Raw genomic sequence first — 25450 nt, 5'->3', positions numbered from 1 at the left:
GTTGATATTCGACAACAGAAATTTGTTTGTCATCGTGTTTCGTAAAAAAGAGATTAATTTAAATAGTTAAAATATATTTCTAAATACGGTAATACATATGTTTTCTTTTTCTTTTCCTCCTAATAATTCTCCTTAAACATTCATTATAAGTCTAAATCTCAATATCACTTTTATCCTTAATGAGTCACGTTTTAGGTGGTATTAAAGTAACTCATAATCTATATGTATACCTCTTGTTATAAACATTTTAGTTGTTCTAAGGTGTCTAAGTGGTTTTCTATTACTATGTGTCATTGTAACTATTACTATAGTCTATATACCTTAATTGTACGTTTTGTTAGGTAACCAAAGGTGAAACATTTTTTTGAAGAGAAGGGAGAAATGAAGAGGGGAGAGTAGGAGGATATCATACGTAGAAGAGAGCAAGGAAAAAGGTTGGAGAACACACTACCACAATTTTAGGCTTTAATGAAAATAAACTTAATTATTCAACGTGTTAGTAAGAGAACTCACTTAATTACTAAACATTTTTGTCTAATCTTTCAAATGTTTTGTTTTACTTTCTTTCCAGTTAGCAAGAAACATCCAAATTTTGTCTTGCCTTCTTGATCGTCTAACATGCTATACATAAATCACATCATCTTGATAGTGACCACTATCAATTAACATAACATGTAGAAGCTACCTGAGAAGAGTCAAATTATTGTGTTTTTGAGATTATGTATTTTGTGATTTTGAAGGAACTTTGTACTCATATTAAATGTACTCTTTTACGCAATACCAATGAAGTATTTGTGTTTTCAATTGAGTTCTCATCTTCCGTTAAAATTGATTGTTGAGTTAGTTCCGCTTACTATGCATTTAACGTGTTATTTCGCAGAGAGGTATGCATGTTGAGTGTTTAGGTGGTCATGCCTCCACTTGATTACAGAAAGTAAGATCTTGAACAATCTTGAACAACATATGACAATTAAAAATACGGAGTAAACACGTAATAAATAAAAAAGCTATTAATCAAAATGCCTCCACAAATTGAATCCAAGATGTGTTGATGGCAAAAAAAAGCAACTAAGCCAATGCCAACTTTAAATTTATTAGGTAACAAAATTTATAAATCTTACATGAAAAATTTTAAAATTTTCACTGTTTTCCTCTTTACCCTATTTTTGTCATTTATTAATATTCTCATGTTATTTTTTTTTTTTGAATAAATTTGCCATTGATCGTGTGTTTGTCATTTTTTTTAAACAACTATATATATTACTTTTAAAATTAACCCACAATCTAAACAAAGCTTTAGTCATTACCACATCAAATGATTTTTGTAATGGTCAAAAGTAAATTAAGTATCATTTGGAACTATTTTTCAAATTCTAATGGTAAAATCTATTTAGTAAATCAAATAAAAGTCAATTCAAAACTTTTGGAGACAAACAAAAACAAAAAAAAAAATGTATATAACCGTAAAATATACTATTGTGGCTTGACTCTATATATATATTAGGATTGTTTTTTTTTGAAGCTGATTGAAAGATAGGTATGGAAAGATGAATATGAAACATAGGTATGAAAAGATGAATATAATTAGTATACCAAATTGAGACAGATGGGGCCATTTGGTTGACTTAAAATGGGAAGTTTCACTCGAAATAAAAGGGGAAGTTAAAGGAAAGTGACAGAATGAGTTTGAAAGTATCTTTACTTGAGAAACTTTGTAAACATTTCTAGGAATGTGTCGTTTGGTATATATAAACATCCAATCACAACTTTCGAATTTAAAATTTTAAGCCCTATCTTCTTCATCTTGACTCTTCAACCCTAATTCTTACAACTCTCTGTTTCATCTCAGTGGGACTTGGTAAATTAATGGGATTTTTCATTCAAAATTATGTGTTAGATTGGATTTTTTTGTCACAAATCACTAACTTTGTTTATCTTACAAAATTTCCTTTCAAGTTCAACGGGAGGGACGGGTGAGGATTTAAACAAATATTACCTTAAAGTTGGTGTCAATTTCACATGTACGACGCCAATAATGAGAAAAATACAAAAAGATAAAAAACTTGAACCTCCTACATGTATGTTAGAGTATGAGACATGTATATACCTAATGTTCCAGCCGTTTAACTATATTGATATTGACATACCTAATTTGAATCATATACTTCCCAATTAATTTTGGTGGAAACAGATAGATTATTAATTCAGATGGACCAGGTTAATTAACTACATAAAATAAATAAAATTAATAGATTTAATGTATTGTGAAAGAGAAAAATGCTAACTAACTTTTTACACATTTCACATCATAACTACCAAAAGTTTATATTTTGAAATGAATATCCACCACAAGTTGATTAAAAGAAAGAATGAAAGTGTTGTGATAATTGCCATTGCAAATATGATTGACTTCTATAAATTATAAACAATAAAAATAATTGTATTTATGGATATGAAATTTTATTTTATGGCTATATTAATTAAAAGTGTGCTACCTTATTTATCCATACCAATAACAACAAGTCTTATTCTATTATAACCTTAATCTAAATTTTGGATTAGAAAAATTGCATTACATACAAACAAACAAAAAAAAAAAAACTCATAACACAACTTTTTTTAACAAATATGACTCGTAATTGATGGTAATTAGATGACAATCTGCTTTTTAATCTGTTATTTTTGTAATTTAGAAAATATAGGTGATATGAGCTCTATTATCATAATTGTTTTTTGCTATTTTTGCAAACTCTCCCTTTGAATTATTGGTAAAGAAATAATAATAATAAAAAATGGTACAAAAATAATAATAATAAAAAAACTGACCTTAATAATCTCGTTGGGTCTTTTAAAAAATAGAACAAAGCCGCAAAATATTTATACAATATAGAACAATTTCAAAACGAAAAAAGCACCCACCCACCATGGAAAATTAAAAAATGCCCCGCCATTCATTGACTATTTTTCTTATACGATTGTTTCAATTTGGGTAGCTAAGTCTAAACGATTTTTTTTCAAGAATTTTTTGGTACGCGATCATTTAGATTTGACACACGATAGTTTAATTTAATCGTTTTAATTTAGTTGTTTAAATTCTGGTAGCCAAATTTAGAAGATTTTTTTTTTCTTTTACGTGATCGTTTAGATTTGGTACACGATTATTTACATTTGGTACACGATCGTTTACATTTGCCAATTTAATATTTCAATGATTTTTTTCACGATATTTTATATTTGACATACAATCTTGAACCGAATAACCATTTGAAAAAAAATATAAAAAATTACCGAAAAAAGAAAAGGATGATGGAAAGAAAAAGAAAAAAAATAAAGAAGAAGAGAAAAAGGTAAGGAAAAGAAAAATTGCACAAGAAAGAATATGAAAATGAAGAGCAAATAAAAATATTTTTAAAAATTGCATAATAAAAGAAAAAAAATGATAGAAAGAAAAAATATCGTCGCACAAGAGAAGAGAAGAGAAGAGAAGAAATACGATGATAAGGAAGAGTGCTTAGTTTTTTTTTTAAAATCGATAAATTCCATGGAGTTTTAAAATTTGTTATACGAGCTGTAAATATTTTTCCAATTCTTGTGTCAATGAAAGTTACCTAATGTGATTGTAAATTATTTTAGTTTTTTCTTTTAAATTTAAGAATAAAAGAATAAAAGAATAAAATATGGGAATATAGTCCTCCAAATAAAATAATCTCTCATATCTTCAAACAAGAGATTGGGAGATTCTATTCCCATTTATTATTTTATTTGTTTTCTTTTAATACATTTTTTAAAGAAAACTACAACGTTGTATTAATAAAATATACATTTTAATGAGATTGTTATATTATTTGAAATAAATGTTTACGTTTATATAATTTTCTAATTATTTAAATATAATAGAGATGTGATCAAGTTCACCTATACGTTTATTACATTTTGTTTTAGTAATCCTAATTATCAACCATATTTAAAATCGATAGTTATATTCGACTATTCTTTACAATCGTTTAGATTGATCATTTAAATTAGTCTATCTAAATCTAAACAATTTTTTTTCAAGATTTTTTAATAAAAATTGTTTAGATTTGGCTAAATGATTTTTTTTCAAGTTTTCTTAGTACACAATCGTTTAACGATACAATGTTTTTTCAAATTTTTTTGGTACATAATATTTATATTTGATACTTTAAATTTGGATAACCAAATTTCAACTATTTTTTAAAGACTTTTTGGTACATGATCATTTATATTAGGAACACGATTTTTTTAAAGATATTTTATATTTGACACATGATCTTAAAAAACCAAATAATAGTTTGAAAAAAAATATATTCTATATTTGATACACGATCTTGAACTAAATAACATTGAAAAAAAATATAGAAGAAGAAAAACAAACTATGGAAAGCAAAAGAGAGAAGATGGAAATGAATGGAAAATAGAAATATTTAAAAAATTGCGAAACAATAGAAAAAGACGAAAAGAAAATTGTGGAAGGGGAAGGAAAGAAAGACGATGATAAAGAATGACAAACTTGAAATATTTATGAAAATCAACATTTTTTAGATTTTTATAAATATAACAAAAGACCAAAATATTTAAGGGTTGTGTACCATTTTTTTAATAAATATTTCAGAGTTGTCATTGCCGCCACATAGATCACTTCATTCTTCCTCTCATTTTCTTCTCTTCTTATGCAATTTTGTTTTTATATTTTTCTAAAGTCACGATCTTTGTTTTCAAGCAATTATTTTTTAAAGTGTTATTTAGTTGAAGATCGTGTATAAAATAAAAAAGATGTTGGTACACGGTCTTGAAAAAAAGTCGGTGAGATATTGGTACACGATCGTTTACCCAAATACAAAAAAAAAAAAAAAAAAATGTTTGAATTTTGTTTTGAAATATTTAATAAAGTAAGGTTTTGTGATTGTTTGGATAAGCATGAAACCGATACCCAACTTAAAAATTTGAATTTTCATTCTGATAATTTTGAAGAAGAAAAATGAAAAATAACGATATACAAATTGAAAGACGGTGAAAACTTAATAAACAAACCTACTGAGAAAACATTAAAAGAATAATTTCATTTTTTGAAACTCACATGGTCTTAGGTAAGACAACATTTCAATAATCAACATATATCATTTTCCACATAATTTCCACAAAATTTTGAGTAATGGAAAATAACATTCTAAATTTACAAAAGTGTAAGAAGAAATTAACAAAGTTCAATTTTTGGTCAATCTATATAGACTTTTATGTTTCAAGAATTTCCTTGAAAGAGTGTATATATTAAGAAGCTGTGAGGACTCAAATTTAAATTCCAAAGTTGTGTTTATGATAAGAGAATTCCAAACATATTCCTAGAAATGTTTACAAAGTTTCTTTAACTATGAACTTCCAAAAACCTTCCATATATATCACTTCCCCTTCCCTTCTCTTCTCTTGACTTAGCTAGTCTTTAGTTTATATATATATAAAAAAAATTGGATTCTCAATTATTTACATCCATTAGAAATTTCATTAAATCTTACTATATTTCTTCCTAATTTCCACTTCTTTATATAACCCTCCAAAAGTGCCCAATTCTTTGTTAGGTAATTGAACAAACAAATTAATACAATATCTAAATCACATACTCTGTATGTTACGGATTTTATGTGGTTGATGAGAAAATGCAACATTCTAGTCATTTTCATCATTTGTCTGTTCTATCCTAGCGTTAGTTATGGTACTTGTATCTCTAACCAATAGAAAATCCATTTTATTAAAGACAATAGAGATGTAAACGGATTGTGTTGGATTGAGTTGAAGGGTATTTTGGGACCAACCTGAATTTTCGGGTTGGTTGAGTTGACAACCCAAATGAACTGAGAAGCATTTCCAATTTACATTAAAAATATGTGGTTGGGTTAGGTTATTCGGGTTGTAGTATAACTTTTTTTCCATTTCTAATATTTGTTAAATTTTCAAAATCATTATGACATCATATCCACTCATCCAGAAACATCTATGAAGTACAACATTAATGTACAATAATACTTAATATTTTTTTTAAAAAATATCTAGTATTAATTAAGGAGAGTAAATTAAAAAACGAACCAAACTTCTAAAATTTAAAAAGTATTCCCAAGCATCATATTATAAAGCTTAATGTAAATATATAATTTCATTAATTCAGGTTCGATGTTGGGTTGAATCGAATTTTTCAAATCTCAACTCGAGACTCAATCCAACCCTTTAATATGGCTTGGGTAGTTTGAGTTATTTTGGTTGTTAGGTTATTCTTACCTTCCTAACTTTTTATTTTACTTCCAACTACATATAGAAAAAGTGTGACACCCTGATTGCCTCGTATGCTACAAGTGAGATTGCATGCGATAAAAGTTATCAAGACTAGAAGTGTTTTTCACGATTTGATGTGTTGATGCGTTTCAATAAGACATTTAGAAAGCTTCTATGCATTTTGATAGTAGAAGACCTAGATTTCTTAACAAAGAAGTAGTTGACGTCATTCCTTACATCTGAATGGTAGTGCTCAGTGAGTCTGCATTTTGATCCAAGAGTCCACCAATGATAAGAAATTAACTGGACGGTGAGAGCTATGTGGCAGTAAGCGATTTGTTGAAACACACCACCGGTCAAAAGTAATAATTTCAACATGGAAATCCTCACCGGAGAAGTGTATAAATAAGAAAGTTCAAGACAAATTTTAGAGCTTAATCTGAATTCTGAGCTAAGTTAGAGCTAGAGGAATAACAAGGCATTAAGAAGACCTTTCCAGAGTTATTATGCATTTAAGGTTGACAAGGAGTTTGACCAAGTGCTTTCCCCATAAGGAAATCTTATCTCAACTGTGAGTGGTTTTAAAATGTTTGAAAATCAAAATGATTTTCCACTCATATTTGAACTTTTTTTTTATTGATATTGGTTTAATATTCCAACTTGAATGTTTCGAATATGGATTATGGATTATGCTTGTGAAATGTTTTAGTATGCTGTGATGAACAACTCATACTTGCTTTGTGATGTGGTGTGAGGAACCTTACATTTACTTTGTGATCTGATGTAAGATTATCCTATATATACTTGCTTTATAACTTGGTATAGGAAAACACTCTATACATGTATGATAAGTGGATATTTATGCTGATGCATTGAGATTATTTCGCACAAACCATAACTCGACGATGAGAATGCATGAATGACATCTTAGTCAAGGTGATGTGTACAATTGTGATATGTTGTAATATTATGTTTTACAACTTATGCTGAAATGATATATGCAAGGAAAAGTTGAATTTCCAAAGTCTTTGTGGACTAAGCGATATGTATTTCGATGTTTGAAATCGGTTAAGGCAATGAATAGTTTTTAGATTTAAAAGACATGTCCTTGTCAAATTGCGTTGTGCTTGTGAAATAAATTTCAAGTTTGCGATTTGTTTGTTGTGTTTATGAAAATTGTCTCATAAAAGTGAAATGTATTGAAGAAATCTCGACTCACTAGACCTTTTGTCTAATCTTTCAAATGTTTTGTTTTCGTTTTTTCTCTCAGGTAGCGAAAGACATCTAGTGTTTGATTTATCATATCTTGATCATTTGCAGTGCCCTAGTCATGTCACATTTTCTTGTTAGTAACCGTTTACCATTATGGTCACATAACATGTAGATTTGAGAGGCGAAAGGAGGGATATTTGTAATACAGTTATTTGTACTCAAACTTTTGGTAGTTGGACTTTATCTTAGCTTTGGGATCTTGTAAACTCTAATACATGTTAATGAAATATTTTCTTTCTTAAGATTTCTGATTTAAACGTTCAATGCATTATGAGTTAGTCACAATTGAATATGTTGCATGCCTTTAGTTTATGCAATATAAACATTAGGCGATCTAGCCTTTGGTCAAAGCAAGCGTTCATCGTATGAAGTCTTCCGCTGAGTTAACTAAGTCTATAACATGCATTTAAAGAGTAATTTGTGGTAGAATTCCGCTTACTAGGTGATGCGTCATCTTGTGGTGAGATAGATGTTGAGTGTTTAGGCAGTCACATCTCACTTGGTCATATGAGGCGACTTTGGGAGGAAGTGCGACAAAAAGGGACAAGAAAATTGTTGCCAGAGAGATTCAAACCTTTAATGTTTGTTATAATGTGCTAATTAGTTCAACGAAGGGTAAATTAATAGTTGACATTCAACCCTACTTAAGTAAATTTTATTATAAATGTTATGATAGTCTGTGTCAAATAGATAGATGCCCATCCTTAGTATCTATTGCCAAGTGACAATTTATAACTACTCCATTTGTTGTCCATGTGTCTCAAATGTAGCACCATTAGTGTTCATCATTTAAAACCACCTACATGCCATTTTGCCTATATAGATGTTTAGTGCGTTTGTAAGTGACACATATTAGCTAAAATTCTAAATAAATTAGAGTCAATGGAGATAATTTCTTTTCTTAATTTATTTATTTCTATTATATTGTAATAATATATTATTTCGATATCCGTTTTTCTGTTTTGCCTTGTTTTCCCAACAAATTTAGTGTTTTTATAAGTCCTTTTGTTATTTTGATACGATTAAAGATATAATTTCGTTAACCCATAGTATAAAATTCACACACAGAAGTTGTTGATTTAATACAAACTCTTTTTCACGCACGCAATAATGTCACCTTTTTATGTGGAATCGTATTCCAAATATTGTTTTCTTTTTGTAACTTTTAGGGAGAAAAATATGACATTGATATGTATGAATGTAATGTATATTTTTCAAAATTTGAAGGATGGTTTTTTCACTATAAGGTTGTGACAATGGCATATAACAATTTTAGGGCATAATAGTAGCAAATCTAGCACAATTTTAAACTTACCTCAATACCATCGATCAATGACTTAGATTTATCGAAGTTGTGGGAAAATTTCTCACTACTATTGTATAAATAAGCATAAAACTGAAAACACAACAATTAACGTGAAAAAACTTCAAATATTGAGATATTAAAAATCAAAGGCATAGATTTTTCTTGTAGAATCTAGAACCCATCACTTTAGAGATGAGACAATTACTCTTTTAATAGTTGCACGTACCAACGTCAAAGTTTATTTGGGATTTGATTGTTTTGTATAATAATAGAACAAATAATATATCGATATTTAAAGCGGTAGCACATTATATGTGTGCAAGTTAACTAATTTTATATAAATTTGGTTAAAGATGTAATTGAGTTGACCTAAACATTTGATTACTTTTTGAACGCTGTTTTGAAAAGTATTCTATAAAAGAGATGTCTTAGTGAGAAGTTCTTAAAGTATTTATTTGGGTTTCATATTTCTTTATATATATTATCCTTAAATTTTAAAAGAAGGACTATATATTTTTCTCTCTTCACTTCAACTTATTCTTCTAAATTTTTTACAATTTTCATATTTTTGGATATATAGTTTTTTCCCTCCAAATAAAAATTTTAGCAAACTAAAATCTATCATGTCATTGTTTTGAAACTAACAAAAATTATTATATATTATTAAAATTTGAGACAATATAAGACTCAAAATTGAACCCAAAAAATGTCACATTGTTTTATGGTTAATTTATATATATATATATATATATATATATATATATAGAACAAAACAAAATAATATTTACGACGTGTGTAACAAAAAAAAGAATAAACGTTTATGAAGTCACTATTGTATTTTCATAAATTCTAGCTTTGTTTTTATTGGTTTTTAATTTCGTATCAAATGTCTGTGCATCTTCTTCATTTTTTTTCCTTCATATTTTAACTTCTTCTTGTTCACGATTTCTTAATCTTCTTTTCCAAAATTTCTTTCGTGTTATCTCTTATTATCGACGTAATCTTTTTATTATTTTTCATTATCAGGTATTGTGTTATTCTTCTTCTTTTTTCATTACACGATCGTACACCAAAGATCTAAACGATCAATCATCTATCCCGAATAGATAGAGATAGACCACTACGACTATCTATCTATCCTAGATAGACAAATATATATAGATCACTATCTATCCCAAATAGATAAGCAATATATCTAAACGATATGATTTTACCAAAATCTGAACAATCTTGTACCAATATGTGAACGAACATGTATGAAGTGTTTTGGGCGCGTGGAAGTGATAAACCATTTAAACTCAATTTAGTGTAAAGGGATATTAATTTTCATAAAATAATTAAATGTACAGTTGAACTCCCTTCCAAACATAAATTAAAGTTGCGTAGAGTTTTATTTGACATGAAAATTTAGGCATTATTGCCTAAATAATTTTCCCAAACTAAGACTACATTTAATATTCAAATCTAAATTTGACATAATTTGAAATGAAAACAAAATGTAGGCATAATCTAAATTCGGAAAGATACTATTTATAAGTCGTGTTATGCGTTTCTCTTTTTATTTATTATTATAAGTTATGATGATATACATGAATTAATTATAAACTGTTATAAAGTGTCACACCTCTCCATTATTCAAGGAAAAGCTTTGGCCTCTACTCAACATAAAATAAGAATAAAAGGACAATTATTCATATGGATATTTTATTGTGGTGTTTGCTTGTGTCAAGACTTCTGTTCATGAAATGTATCATCTTTCCATAAATTTATTTTGATACTTATGAACAAAATTAAATAAATTCATTTTGTTGCTTTGCGTTTTCAGTTATTATTGTAATTTTCTTAATAAGTTCCTTTTACCCTTTCCTCTCAATATTCAATTAATCGATGACCCATCTTTTGTTTTTACTTTCCCAATCTTACATTGCAATAATCTTAATATATACACACACACATAAGTTTGAATATTTCATGAAAAATAAATAATAAGGAAAAATATATATTTGAAAGAAGAAAAAGCAGATTTTCGTGGAAAAAACAATAAAATTTCATGAAAATTTTTATGCGTTATTGTCTGCATCATTTTGATGGTGGAGGGACCTATTTATGAAATTGACTTGAAAGTAAATGTGAAATCCAATATTTATTAGTTAGAAAAAACACTATTTTCCAATTCCAAAGAAAAAAAAAAAAAAAAACTAACTATTTTTTCATAATAAAAAAAAAAGAAAAAAAAAAGGACTGTTTACATTACAAAGCAATTTCTCATCATCTTCCTTTGGATTTTCTTTGAATTCTCCACGCCTTTTCCTTTCTTTCCCTATTCTTCTTTCTATAAAACTCCTCCCTATCTCTCATTTCTCCCCATAACTTCTCTACTCTCTTTCTCTCTCTATAACTCACCAATCTTTCACCCTTAGCTTTCTATTTTTCTTCTCTTCTTCTTCTTCTTCTTCTTCTTCCTTTTATTTTCCAAAACAAAAAACAACAGAACAAAAAACAAAAATGGAGATGCTTTTGAAATGCGATGCAAATTATAGTGCTCTCACACCCATCACCTTTCTTAAAAGAGCTTCTGCTTTTTACGCTGATCGAACTTCTATTATCTATGAGGGAACTCGTTTTACATGGAAACAAACTTATGAGCGTTGTTGTCGCCTCGCCTCCTCCCTCTGTCGTCTCACTGTCTCCAAGAACGACGTCGTAAGGCCCTCCTTCATCTCTCTTCTTCTCCTTTTTTTCTTGTTAAAACATGACCAATCATCTTAAAAATTTCAATTATGCCAAATTATTTAATTGCAGATTATTGTTTATAGATGTAACTAATCAACGGAAGTCTATGAATGTTTATTATTAACCAAAGAGAGAAAAAAAAAAAAAAAAACTAAAATATTTTAGGCTAAATAATTTACGTTTCACTTTTGATTATTGTTGAAGGTGTCGGTACTAGCGCCGAATGTTCCAGCATTATATGAGATGCATTTTGCAGTACCGATGGCAGGTGCCATCTTGAACACAATCAACACCCGTCTCGATATCAAGAACATCGCTCTCATCCTTCGCCACTCTGAGGCAAAGATATTCTTTGTTGATTATCAATACATTCAAGAAGCCAAAGATGCCCTTCGCTTGTTAGTGGCAGAATCGTCCCCAATCCCACTCGTTGTTGTTATTGATGACATTGACACTCCAACAGGAGCTCGGTTAGGAAACTTGGAATACGAGCAACTAATCTACGATGGCGATGCCAATTTTACTCCAGTGGAAGTTGATGACGAATGGGACTCCATAGCACTAAATTACACCTCCGGCACGACGTCAGCGCCAAAGGGTGTAGTGTATAGCCACCGAGGCGCGTTCCTTAGCACGCTCAGTTTGGTAATGGGTTGGGAAATGGGAAACGCGCCTGTGTATTTATGGACTCTACCCATGTTTCACTGTAACGGTTGGACCTTCACATGGGGGATCGCTGCTCGTGGTGGGACCAATATTTGTATGCGCAATACGACGGCGTCTGATATCTTTCGAAACATTAATTTGCATCGTGTCACTCACATGTGTTGTGCGCCAATCGTGTTTACAATCATCCTCGAGGCTGATAACCGCGATCGACGTCGAGTTGCTTGGCCCGTGAACGTTCTGACTGGCGGAGCACCTCCCCCAGCGCCGTTGCTGGAAAAGATGGAGGCTCTTGGTTTTCATATAACACATGCTTATGGATTGACTGAGGCCACTGGACCGGCGTTGGTTTGTGAGTGGCAAGAAAAATGGAATGTTTTGCCTGCCGATCAACAAGCCAACCTTAAAGCTAGACAAGGTATATATCATTCTTTAATTAATATTGACATGAAAAATTAAAATTTTAAAATCTATATCTATATATATTAATGAAAACTTGGCAATAATATATATAACTAACCAATTTAATTTTCATTATTATATTTGTAAATGATCAGGAATCAGCATTTTGACATTGGCCGATGTGGACGTCAAAAATTTGAAAACAATGGAAAGTGTGCCACACGACGGCCGCACCACAGGCGAGATTGTCCTGCGTGGCAGCAGTCTCATGAAAGGCTATTTCAAAGATCCCGCGGCGACTGCGGCGGCCTTAAAAAACGGTTGGTTCCTAACTGGAGACATCGGAGTGATTTACCCCGACGGGTATGTAGAAATCAAGGATCGGTCCAAGGATGTCATCATCTCCGGCGGCGAGAACATCAGCAGCGTTGAGGTAGAGACAGTGCTATACCGGCACCCACAAGTGTCGGAGGCGGCGGTTGTGGCAATGCCGCACCCCCGTTGGGGAGAGAGCCCATGTGCCTTCGTTGTCCTTCAGGACGGGGGTGGCAGTGGGAGAGTGAGTGAGGCGGAGATGGTTGCCTTTTGCCGAAAGAATTTGTCGCATTACATGGTGCCGAAGAAGGTGGTGTTCGTGGCGGAGCTACCAAAGGCGAACGGGAAGGTTCAGAAGTTCATGTTGAGGGAGCAGGCGAAATATTTGGAGGTTTCTGAGAAAAGAATAGTGAGCAACATGGGAAACAAATCGGGGAACAGGCGATCGGATTATGGTGAGCATGTTATAGCCATGTCTAGGCTTTGAGAGAGGGACCGTCGCACACCACACTTTGTTACCCTGCTATAATGAATTTTGTACAAATAAAAAAAAAATTATATATATATTTATGTGTATTTGTATATCTTTTTGAAGTTGTTTAATATTTCTATGATATAAATGTTGAGATATTTATTATATATGAGTGGTGCACAAAAATTGTTGCGTTTATTGTCATATTTCCATTTGAATAGCGCACACATTTTGTTTGGCTTTGCCTTGAGTATCACATTTTTTATTTATTTATCAACTTTCTGCCACACATTTATTGTCAAACACAATACAGTAATACTTCACATGTGGCTTTGACATTTATTACTCACTCATTATCAACTATCCATCCACTCTCTTATGCCTATCAATCTCCAACATTATTGCTCCAGATTTCCTATATTATAGAAAAATAAAAATAAAAATGTTAGGAAATTAAACTTCCAAATATTGACACCAACTCTAATCAACATATTCTTTGAAGTCCAAGTTTGTTATTATATATCAATAACCTCAATTGCTAACAACATTACTCATTAACTCACATGCAATGTTTTTTATTTTTTACTTTTTACTTTTTACTTTTTGCACTCCGAGTTTGATGTGGTTGGTTGTACTAACAAATATCAATTAATCCATTGGTTAAGAAGACATTAGAAAAAACAATTTTGATTTTTAAATACAATAATAATAAGAAAACTAAAATAAATGAATCTAACACATCTATATACAATAATTATTTTGTTATTATTTTTACTATTTGTATGTTTTAATTTTTATTAATTATTATACCTAACTTCAACTTTAAGTCATGTCATATTCATAATAAATTTTGAAAATAAAAAGCTATGACTTTCGTACAGCCATTAATTCTAGAGTATACCAAGAACATATTATTTATCTATATATATATATATATCACGTTTTAGTGCATTCAAAATCATGAACATATTTTTAGTGCGTTCTAACGATGAAAGAAAAGTAGTATTTTACTCTTTGGAGTAAATATCTTTGCAATTTTAAAATTTGAATTACTTGAAAAAACACTACATCACGTGTACGTTTTCCTAAGTTTGAATTCAACTATACCTAATATAAATTAAAGAGAAGGTTGTATAAGTTAAATATTAAATTTGATTATAAAGTTAGTGCTGTTTTTAATGAATTAAACTGAGTATAATAATTAATATAAAACTTAGAAAATATTCAATTTCAAAAGATAGCAATTGTCCATGTTTGCAAGTTACTAATTTTATTTAAATTTGGAAATGACTCAATTGAGTCAGAGCTATATGCGTTTCATTATTATTATCTTTTTTTTTTTTTTAGAAATAAGGTTTTCAGTGTCTATATATTATTTTCATGGGTAACTGTAATTGTAATAATGGAGTTAAATTTTAGAGATGATATTGGATCGTGTAGTTGTTTATTTACGTAAATATAACAAAATTTTAAATATTTATACTCCATGTAACAAAACAAATATTTCTTAAAGTCGATCATATTTTTTTTTAAATATTTTAGGTTTGTCCTTGTTGCTTTTAAATTTCGCGTGGTTTCGATTTTTTCCTTCTTCCTTTTCACCTTCTTCACAACCACGGTCATTGGCGGTGTTCTTCTTCTTTTTTTCTTATACAATTTTTCTTTTATATTTTTTTGAAATCATGATCGTTGTTCTACAATTATTATTATTCTTTTTCATTATACTTCTGCTATTATTATCTTTGTTTTTAATCAATCATCAACCTTGTATTATTTGTTTCAATGTGTGTGAACGGAGATGAACTACATGATCGTTTACCCTAGACTTTTCAAAACCATAGTTTATCATGAACTACACGATCGTGTGTCATAAACTACATTGTGTGTCATGATTTACACGATTGTTTACTAGGACTTTTCACACTGCAAGAAAATGGGGATCTCCCGACGCCTAAAAGTATCAGTAGATATATGAAAAAGCGTAGAAAAAAGATTTCCAAACGCATAAGTTCTTGTCGAGATCAGGGTCGGGAAAAATGAGTCGGGAGATCTCTTAACATCTCCAGACACTTAAATAAGGCATTAAAAGATGTCAAGGCGGATCTCCCAATGCTACATTTTGTGCATCTCGAGATCCTTTATTTTTAAAAAAAATACTGCAAAATCCAGAATGAGATCTAAGCAAATGAATGGAAAAATTAGCAAAGCTAAGACAAAATTAGAAGAAACCCAAAAAATAATCGGGAGAAGAAAGAAGAGATAAAGAAATACCTCTAGAAACAATAAAATCAACAACAATAACAAACACTAACACACACATTTAATATTTTTTCTAAACCTAAAAAATAAAAAATAAAATAAAAACAAAGACTTATCGGCAAGGGGTGAATGACGGCGATGACGATGATGGAAGGGTACCAACAGACGACGAAAAGGAAAAAAATATACAAGTGAAGGTCTTGACAATAAAAAAACATACTTATTTAGTATTTTTTTCTCCAACTCAAACCAAAACAAAGAAAAAAATAGAAACACTTATTGACGAGGGATGGATGACGACTCACAAGCAACGACGAGCAAATGACGGTGGATGGTGAGCGATGGTGGACCTTCTTCTTCCTCTTTCAGCCTTTCATTTCTTCGTCTCCCTTTCCCTTGTTTTCGAATAACACATATCTGTTTTATAGATCTGAAAATGATATTTGAAGGAGAATGCCCGACACACCATGACACATGTCAGGTGTCCCCCACTACTTCTGACATATAACTAAACACGTCAAGAGAGCTTGCACTTATCCCAACGTCTACATACAAGCATTGGGATATGTAACGCCCTAGGCCTAGGATTCAGACCAGGATCTGAAATTTGGATCTCCGAATCCTTGCAATTCACACGAAGTATCGCATTTCGTTACGTTCTTCATTGATGCGAGTGTCGAGATATCCTTTGTCGAGAGTCGTTGTGGAACATAGCGAAATGCGATACTTGGTGTGAATTGCAGGGAAATGTCGGAGATCTGAATTCCAAATCCTAGTCTGAATCCTAGGCCTGAGGCATTACAGATGGTATCAGAGTGGAGCCTCTCCCAATAAGATGTGGTTCGAGAACGAACCAAGTGAAAGCTGGTGGGCATGTAACGCCCGAGATTAGGAGGGAGACATGAACTGGTATCACATATGAATGAGAGGGATCCTGAGGACATGAAAGTCTTGTTAAGAAAGACTTAAAAGAATTAAAAAGTTAATACCAACAAGGTGCACCCTTTTTTTCGGTGGCTCGATCATAGGAACTTCAAAGTTAAGCACGCTTAACTTAGAGAAATTCTATGTTGGGTGACCTCTTGGAAATTTTTCTAGGATGCATGTGAGTGAGAGGACAAAACATGCTGAAAGGACTTGTGTTGGTTTGTAGGGAGAACTGCTACCAAGTCGCAGAGGATGCAGGAGAATGTCGGAGATCCGAATCCTAGTTCGAATCTTGGGTCTGGGGTGTTACAGGATAAAAATAAATACTTTTTTATTATTTTCATTTATACCGACATCACGTTGAGAATGTGTCGAGTTTCCAACGGTTGACTAATGGCGTTGAAAATAATTGTTCCATTATCGACGTTTAACACTCGGTGTCGAGGGATGGAGGAACTTCCAATGGGAGTCCGATAACGTCGACAAAATTGATGTTTCCTGATGTCTCTTATCCCAACGTTCTAAAGACGTGTAAGGAAATACCTATTTTCTTGTAGTGTCAAAACCATCATTTATCATGAACTACTTGATCGTGTAGCATGAACTACACATGATCGTGTATCATCATCTACACGATCATTTACTAGGGTTTTTCAAAATCATCGTTTATCATGAACTAAAAATCGTATATCATGAACTACGCGATCATGTATTATTTTCTATAAGATCGCGTATCATGTTCGTGTATCATTTACACCTGTTGCATGTCTCGAAGCTATTCAGTTATTACTAAGTTTTACATGTATTTTTTAGATGAAGCTATTTCGAATGGACGTCAAGAGTGCCTTCCTCAATGGATTCCTTTCTGAAGAGGACTATGTGGCTCAACCAAAGGGTTCCATTGATCCTGTTCATCTCGAGTATGTATACAAATTACGAAAGGCTTTATATGTTTTCAAACAAGCTCCTCGGGCTTGGTATGAATGCCTTTTTGATTACTTGTCTCAACAAGGCTATAATTGTAGTGAAGCTGACAAAACAATGTTTATCTAACAAACAGGTTTTCGTTTTTTGATTGCGCCAAAAATATGTTGATGACATTATCTTTGGAGGATCCTCCTTTGTTTCTGTGTTTGTTGAACAGATGAAAGCTGAGTTTGTGATGAGTATGGTTGATGAACTTACATTCTTTTTGGGATTTTAAATTCAACCATTTACTTTTTACATCTTCTTTTTTCAAGAAAAGTATGTTGGGCTCTCATAAGTAAATTCGACTTGGATAATGCTAAGTCCAAATGTACACCATCCGTTGTTCATCTTAATGTATACAAGGATGATTTGGATGAAATGGTTGATGAAAGCCTCTATCGTAGCATCATTGGGAGTTCTCTTCATTTAACCGCTAGTCGCTCGAACATTGCTTTTGTAATGGGTGTTTGTTCAGTTAGCCAAGTGTATCCTAAAGTATGTTTTGGGTACTGTTGAGTACGTGTTATGGTACACATTTAATACCTCTTTTATTCTTGTTGGTTTTTATGATGCTGACTGGGTAGGATTTATCGATGATTGCATAATTATTTGGTGACGTTTTTTAATTATTTGGAAAATAATCTCACATCTTGGTTTAATAAGAAGACAAAGAATATGTCTCTATCTACTGTTGAGGCTGAGTATGTTGCTGTTGGATGCAGTTGTACCCAAATTTTGTGGATGAAGCAAATGTTTTCTGAGTACAGTATTCTTCAATCCTATATGCTTTTATATTGTAATAACATGAGTAAAATTAGTATTTTGGAAAACCCTGTTCAACACAGTCGTACAAAGCCAAGTCATTCAGTTGGAACATGTGAAAACTACCACTCAGCTTGCTGACATTCTCACAAAGCCTCTGAAAGTCATTGTCTTTGAAAGTTTGCGGGCTAGGCTTGACATCTGTAAATGTCCTGCATAGCAATTATTGCTTTGGGCTAGGTTGTTATGTATGGGCCTGCCTTTTCGAATTGGACCTTGATTGGTGGGTAAACAAAGCTGTTTATCTTCTTAAAGTGCGTGATTTTCTGGACGTGTACTTTCCCGATGTCTTTTTATAGTTCTCTTTGTTCTATAACTATGCTGTCAGCTAGCAGAGGTTCTTATTAGCTGCCTTCTAACTTATCAGTGGCTTCTCCATCCTCCTTTTTGATTCCTCTTGTTCGTGGTTAGTGCATAAAAAGCATTCCCTCAAGACACCCCTATAAGCGCCTCCGTCGTCTTGGTCAGCTTGACAGCTCTGTTCCACCTACTAGTCGAAGTGTATCCCGTGTTCCCACTGCCTCCCCAACTTTGCATGCCTCTGCTGATCCTTCTCCTGGTCAATCCGCAACTCTAGGTCCAATTGAGTATGAGTCTACTTGTGAGATTTGTTTCTAATTTGAGTATAAGAAGAAAATTTTGGTTAAGTGTTTTGAAAATTTGCGTTCTGGATAAGAAGAGGCGTTTTGAAGTAATCCTTCGCGATAAGAAACTGGCGTTTGAATCAATCCATGGAAAGGGTTAAGAGATAAAAACTTTTATGGTTAAGTATAAGTTTTGCGATTAAGAAGGTAATTCAGGAGGAAGTTTTGAGAAAAAAAAAGAGCTATTGCGTTAAGACATTCGAAAGCTACGTTGAATGGTTGAAATTATTCATGGAATTGAGTTAGGTGAGAATAAATGTATGGCGAAGAAAATGTCAAATCTGATTTGACAGGGGTTAACATGATTGTGTCATTAGTACCCCTTACCTCGATGCAATAAATATGCACTTAATATATTGTCACGTTTAAATGTTTCGTTGCACACAATTCTTGTAAAAAATGTGATTTCACGATACTTTTCTTGTTTGGTTACAGGCACCTCAACTAATCTTTCAAAACAACCCACCTGGATAAACTCGTAGAAAACTTAATTTCTATTACAGGCACCTCAACTAATCTTTCAAAACAACCCACCTGGATAAACTCGTAGAAAACTTAATTTCTAAGTTGGTGACCACCATGTATCAAACCTATGATCTCTTAGTTAATTTTTTAACTTTTTACCACTAGGCCAATACATGATGGTTACGACACTGTTCCTGTTTAATAAAGACTTATATGTCGACACTTGTTTGGCATCGTTATTTTTCAAGTCACAACAAGTATTTTTTTGACATATAAATGATGGATATAAATAAATTAAATATATGATTCAACTTAGCCACATATGCTTAGAAAGTTTTTTTATTGATAATAAAAAAATGTAAATTACATTGTCGGTAAAGATTTTACAATAAGCCAAAAGATAAATTAATTGTAATACAACATATATGTGTGACCTAATCTAATCAAACTAACTCATAAATGGACTTGATCGATCTCATGGTCCACAAACTGTTCAACTACCTACAAATTTGGTAAGCTCCTACAAATGACAAATGGAGAGCTTTTGAGAGAGAGGGAAAGTAGTGAAGAGCGTTTGCGAGAAAGGGGGAAACGTCGTCAGAAAGCGTTTGCAAGAGAGTAAAGATAGCGATGACGTTAGATGAAGTAAGGGTTTTTTTCGATCGTGGTTCGCAAGAGGGATGAAAACATCAAATTATTTTTTTTTTTAAATCAGAAAGCATACGAATTCAGGAAAACATTGATTTATGTTGTTAATTAACGATGAGAAAACTGTGTCAAGGAAACTACATTTGTGGCAAAAAAAATTGTGTCAAGAAAACCCAATTTGTGTTAAGAAAATTGTGTAAAAAAAACTCAATTTCTATCAAGAAAATTGTGTCACGAAAAATTTCGCATTTCTATTTTAACGACACATTTTATTCCATTCCACCTCTTTTTTCTTGATTTCAAGAGTCATTAAAACTCATATTTCTAAATAAATTTATTCGACGACAGTGGCTAGATTGGTGGGTTCGACGTGGAAGGCTTGTTGTGGTGGGAATGACGTCAGTGGCTGGAGTATGGAATCGACGGTGGTGGGTAGCAGAAAATTGGAAGGCAAGGGTTCTTCACAACGCGGTAGCCCACTTCGTACGATGAGAGAAAATTTACGTTAAGACTTCGTTTGACGATAACGTTTTTGCTTGAGAGAAAATTTAAAGTTTTTATTTAGTTTTAATTGCGTGAGGAAGAGAAGTTCAATTTTTTTTTTTTAAATTTTGGGTTTTTTCATTTGGAGATTTGTTTAATGACACAAAAAAATTTTGTCGTTAATTAACGACACAAAATTTATGTTAAAACGAATTAAATTGTGTTAAGAAATAATCCTTATTTTTATTTTCAACGACACAACTTACCTCACCCCACCTTTTTTTTTTTTTTTTTTTTTTTATTTTGAACGACATAATGTCTTGATTATTAATGTCATTAAAACCCATTTTCCTAGTAGTGGCGATAAGACATATTGTAAAGTTTAAAGATAAATCGCGTCTTATTTGCACTACTTCCTGCATTTTGGTTGTCTTGCGATCGGGGTGTGACACTACTCCTCCCATTTCTCCTAGTCAGCTACCTAAACCTTCATCTTCTTCTTTAATTCTCGGTTCTAGGGTTTCCACTGAAACTATTCAAGTTGACTCCGATTTTGATTCTTCTCATAGTGAGGATTCTGTTGTCTTATCCAAATTTTTGTGTTGTTCTCATCGGGCTTGGGTTTTTTACTATTCTTCTCCCTCTATTTTTGTTATATTCTTCTCCCTCTGTTTTTGTTCTGTGTCCCTTCATTCCTACCTCGTCTCCTCCTTGCACCGTGTTTACGTCCAAACCCTTTGGTCCTCCTTTTAGTGAAAATGTGCCTGTCATAAACACTATTCCTGCTCCTTCCTCGTTTACTATTCCCTCCATGTCAGATCCCTCTCCATCTTTGAACCCTCCCATTCATGCTAATTAAGTCTTCCTTCTCTTGAGGTTCCTGTGGATGCCCCTGCAGATCATCCTTCCACGGGTTCCCCATTGGCCTCTCCTGTTGATCCTCCTGTTTTTACGAACCGTCCTCAAAATCCATCTATTGGGGTTCCTCCTATTGGATCCATGGGCCTTGTCAAAGTCCTAAACTTCCACACCTCCCTCTGTTAAAGGTAAGTGTGTCATCACCATAAAGGCTGGTTGTTGTAAACTCCCTCAAAAGGTGTCGTGTGAGACCCATTTCCAATTTGGGTAAGGAAGTAAAATTTGGCTAAGTATTAAGAAGAGTAAAATTTGGCTAAGTATTAAGAAGAGAAAAATTTGGCTAAAGTATACGTTTTTGCGATTAAGTGGGTAGTTCACGAAAGAAGTTGTGCGATAAGAAGAGAAAAAGTCTTCGCGTAAGTTAAGAAGTGAAAGTTTTAAGTGTTAGAATAGGAGTTTTGGGTGGTCTTCGCGGTAAGAACCAAGTGCTTTGCAGAGAAGAAGTCTGCGAGGAAGCCTTGGAGTTTAAGTTCGCGATAAGAGTTCCATGGGAGTAAAAGTTGGTTAGTTCATAAGGAAGGTTTCTTATAGTAAAAATATAACCACACGATAAAGTTATTCACGAAAAATGTTAGGTGGTTGAAGTTATTTTCGATTTAGGTTAGGCAGGAAGCAAGGTTTGGCGATGAAAATGTCAAATCTAATTTGACAGGGGTTAACGTGTAAGATATTAAGGATTTAAGCATGGCTAGTTTGAATATTAAATTTACACATGTGAAGTTTTAAGCAGGAGCTGACGAACCGAGAAGAGTTTTTGTATGACTAAGTTAGTTTAAGAGCTCTATAAATAAAGGACCTCAACCTTTTGTTTTGGGAGAAGAAAAGAAAATTCTTGAAGTGTTGCTGGTTTAGTTCTTGAGAAGAGGCTCACAAAAAGGAAAAGTAAAGTTTTTTAGTAAAGTTTGTGAGCAAATGAATTTATGTTAAAAAACTTTATTACGATTTCTTTTTACTAATTTGAAAGAAGAATTCAAATGAGAATGTTTCAAAGAGATTTCTATGAAAAGTTATGTTTTCAAGCGTGATATATAATGTTAAAGCTTGATTTGATGACTATGATTTAAATACTATGTTTCTTTGAGATGATGCTAACTTTTATGTGCACATAAAGAGTCAAGGTCACCATGGGGTGTACGGACTACATGGTGATAAGAAGTTGGCTTATGCGTTGAAAGGAGCGTATAAAGCTTAGCGACCTAACCAACAAGGACGAATCTGTATGTCCTCAAATGCTATTAATATTGTTGGCTTTTTGGCCCTTAATCTCAAATTAATTTATTTTAATCAATTAATTAATTAATTTATGTTTTGATGATAATAAATCTAATTTTTTATTGACAATTTTATTAATTTGAATAGTCCATAACGTAGAGCTTGGAAAAATGATTCTAACGCCTCTTGAATCACCCAAATCGAAATTCATACGAAGAAAATATTGCTAAAAGAAGTTTAACGGAAAAATACCAGAGATGGTGACGTGGCGGCCAAGTATTGAATTTGAACCAATTAGAGAAAGTCACTTGGAGCAATGGAGGAGTAACAAATGTAGCTTTTGATTATGTTTAATTGACTTTTATAAAGAAAATGAATTTAAAAAGTAAATGACTTTAATATTATTATTTTTCCTTGGGTCTAACGACTAGTTTTTTTTATAAAGATGGTGAAGTTAATTTATTGAGTTTTAAACAAAGTATTTTGAAAAGACATATTATTATATTATTATTTGTATTGTGTCTAACGACTAATTGAGTTTAAATTTCAACAATTCATTTTTCTTTTACTTACATCTAATGACTCAAAATGATTTTGAATTTATCTTTCCCCTCTTTTTAAATACTTCATTTTCCCCAAATTATCAGGGACATTATTAAAAACTTTACAATCCTCAAAAAGTGAAAAAACCAACATTGTTTCTCTCTCTAAAGCTACCAATTTTTATTCTTTTCACATCTTGTTCTTGAGAGAATTCTTAATGTATTGTGAGTATTAAATTTGTGAGCTTCAAATTGTATACTCACTATTTTAGAGAGTTCTCTTTTGTGTGATTTAAAACTTCAACATATTGTAACAGTTGGATCCTAACCTGTGAAAAGGATTAGGTTTGCTCTTGAACCCTAAAAAGGAGCAAGAATCGGTTTGACTCAAATCCATGGAAAGAGTCATAAGAAGATTTTCAATCAATATCCGTAGAGGTGCTTGGAAAAGTGGATGTAGGTTGAATTTAACCGAACCACTATACAATTACGGTGTCGTCTTCTCTAACTATTTTCTAATTATTTTTGCATTTATATTTAGTTACATATTCTTATTGGTTGAGTTGATTGCATACTCTCATTAATATCTTTTTATCAATTTGTTATTTAACAAATTTTACAAAGTTCTTTATTTAATTAAAAAAATATCTAATTAGTTGAATTTGCTTTTTATTTGTTAAAAACTTTAATTAAACCCTATTCACCCCCCTCTAGGTTTCCATACCGATCCAAGAGATACAGTAGTCAAACGCGAGGTAATGAGACCAAAGTAGAGAACGATTCAGGATCTTTGGCAAAATGAAATGATTTGTTAAACATAAAAAAAAAAGTTTATGTGAAATGAAATGATTTATCGATATGTTTAAATAATCTGATATTATTGTTGCGAAATGATTATGGAAAGGTATTGCAAAAGGTTTTCATAAAACCTCACTAAGTCTTTAGGCTTACGTTTTAAAAATCTATCTATCATAATCAGACGTTTAGGCCAAGTAGAGAATAAAGTTGAAGGATTTGCAGCGAGGTTATTCAAGGCATTTTGGAAATGGTTAAGCCTTGGTTATTTGGTTAAAGTATTGTAATAATGTATGAAATACCTGATATTAATAAAATTTACGCTTTGATTTGTATTTAATTTGCTTGGTGTTACATTGACTACCGTTACATTTTTAGTGTTAATAGTTTAAAAGGAGTTGAGAATACGATTTGCAATAAGAAAATTTTAAGGTTATAACAAACTCGCATCCTATTCCTTCTACTTCGATGTTATTGTCGCAGTACAGTTTGGGGTATGACATGTCAGCTGTCCCCATTGATGAATTCTCCTTCCACTCGAAGGTAGTGTTCACAAGCGAATGTACATCGTGCATCAATGTATTGTTGATGAGATAAACATTTCAGATAAGCATCAATTGTGTACTTTTGTAATTGAGCTCATTCAGGCTGCAAATTTGATTAAGACAGTAAAAAATGTTGGCCCTTTCTATCCTCGCCTTATTCAAGAACTAATTGTCAATCTTTCTGCTAACTTCAATGACCCAGTGATGCTGAATATCAAAAGATACATGTTTGTGGAGTACGCTACTATATTTCTCATTCTCTTATTAATCAGTTTTTGGGCCTTTTTGTACCTAATGATCTCGTTATTACTTATCCCTCTGGAATTATCTGGCAGCACCATCCGGTCTTGGCCTGCTGATGGTCAGCTCTTTGTCGTGTCTCTTAAGCATCGAGTATGCCATTCTGCACAAGGTTGGTATTGCAAATTGGATTTATTCTACACATACCTCTACTATTTCAACTGCGCTTGGTCACCTTATTTGTTTGATTGGCACAGGCACTACTACAAAAACAGACTCTTTTGATGTTTTTAAACTGTCAAGAGACGGCTCTCTTGACGGTTTTAAAAACATCGTTGAAGCCAGCGTCAAGAAAGGCAAAGTTCTTGACGGTTGATTAAACGTCAAGAATAGTGAACGTTAACGTTTTATAAACGTCAAATATACTTATGATCATGACGTTTTAGAACCGTCATGACTAGTATTGTTTATGACATTTTAAAGCCGTCAAGGATGAACTGGTTTATGACATTTTAAACCCGTCAAGAATTTTA

General features: G+C 32.0%; 1 protein-coding gene across 1 annotated transcript; it reads left to right on the top strand.

Moving 5' to 3' along the window:
• Nucleotides 1–11230: 11230 nt before the first annotated feature.
• LOC101210048 (butyrate--CoA ligase AAE11, peroxisomal) lies at nucleotides 11231–13652 on the top strand. Its single transcript, XM_011656832.2, has 3 exons — nucleotides 11231–11563; nucleotides 11798–12677; nucleotides 12817–13652. The coding sequence occupies exons 1-3, from the start codon at nucleotides 11366–11368 to the stop codon at nucleotides 13461–13463; spliced, it is 1725 nt and encodes a 574-aa protein (XP_011655134.1). The 5' UTR covers nucleotides 11231–11365; the 3' UTR covers nucleotides 13464–13652.
• The last annotated feature ends 11798 nt before the right edge of the window (nucleotides 13653–25450 follow it).

Source organism: Cucumis sativus, chromosome 5, assembly GCF_000004075.3.
Source record: "Cucumis sativus cultivar 9930 chromosome 5, Cucumber_9930_V3, whole genome shotgun sequence".
Lineage (NCBI taxonomy): Eukaryota > Viridiplantae > Streptophyta > Magnoliopsida > Cucurbitales > Cucurbitaceae > Cucumis > Cucumis sativus.
Note: the sequence above shows the minus strand (reverse complement) of the source record. Positions and strands in the feature narration are given on the sequence as shown.

Excerpts from the sequence above, each read along its gene's own strand:
- LOC101210048 (XM_011656832.2), top strand. The coding sequence starts at position 11,366 with ATGGAGATGCTTTTGAAATGCGATGCAAATTATAGTGCTCTCACACCC. Across the intron at positions 11,564-11,797 it reads CTGTCTCCAAGAACGACGTC|GTGTCGGTACTAGCGCCGAA; the intron begins GTAAGGCCCTCC and ends TTATTGTTGAAG. Across the intron at positions 12,678-12,816 it reads CAACCTTAAAGCTAGACAAG|GAATCAGCATTTTGACATTG; the intron begins GTATATATCATT and ends GTAAATGATCAG.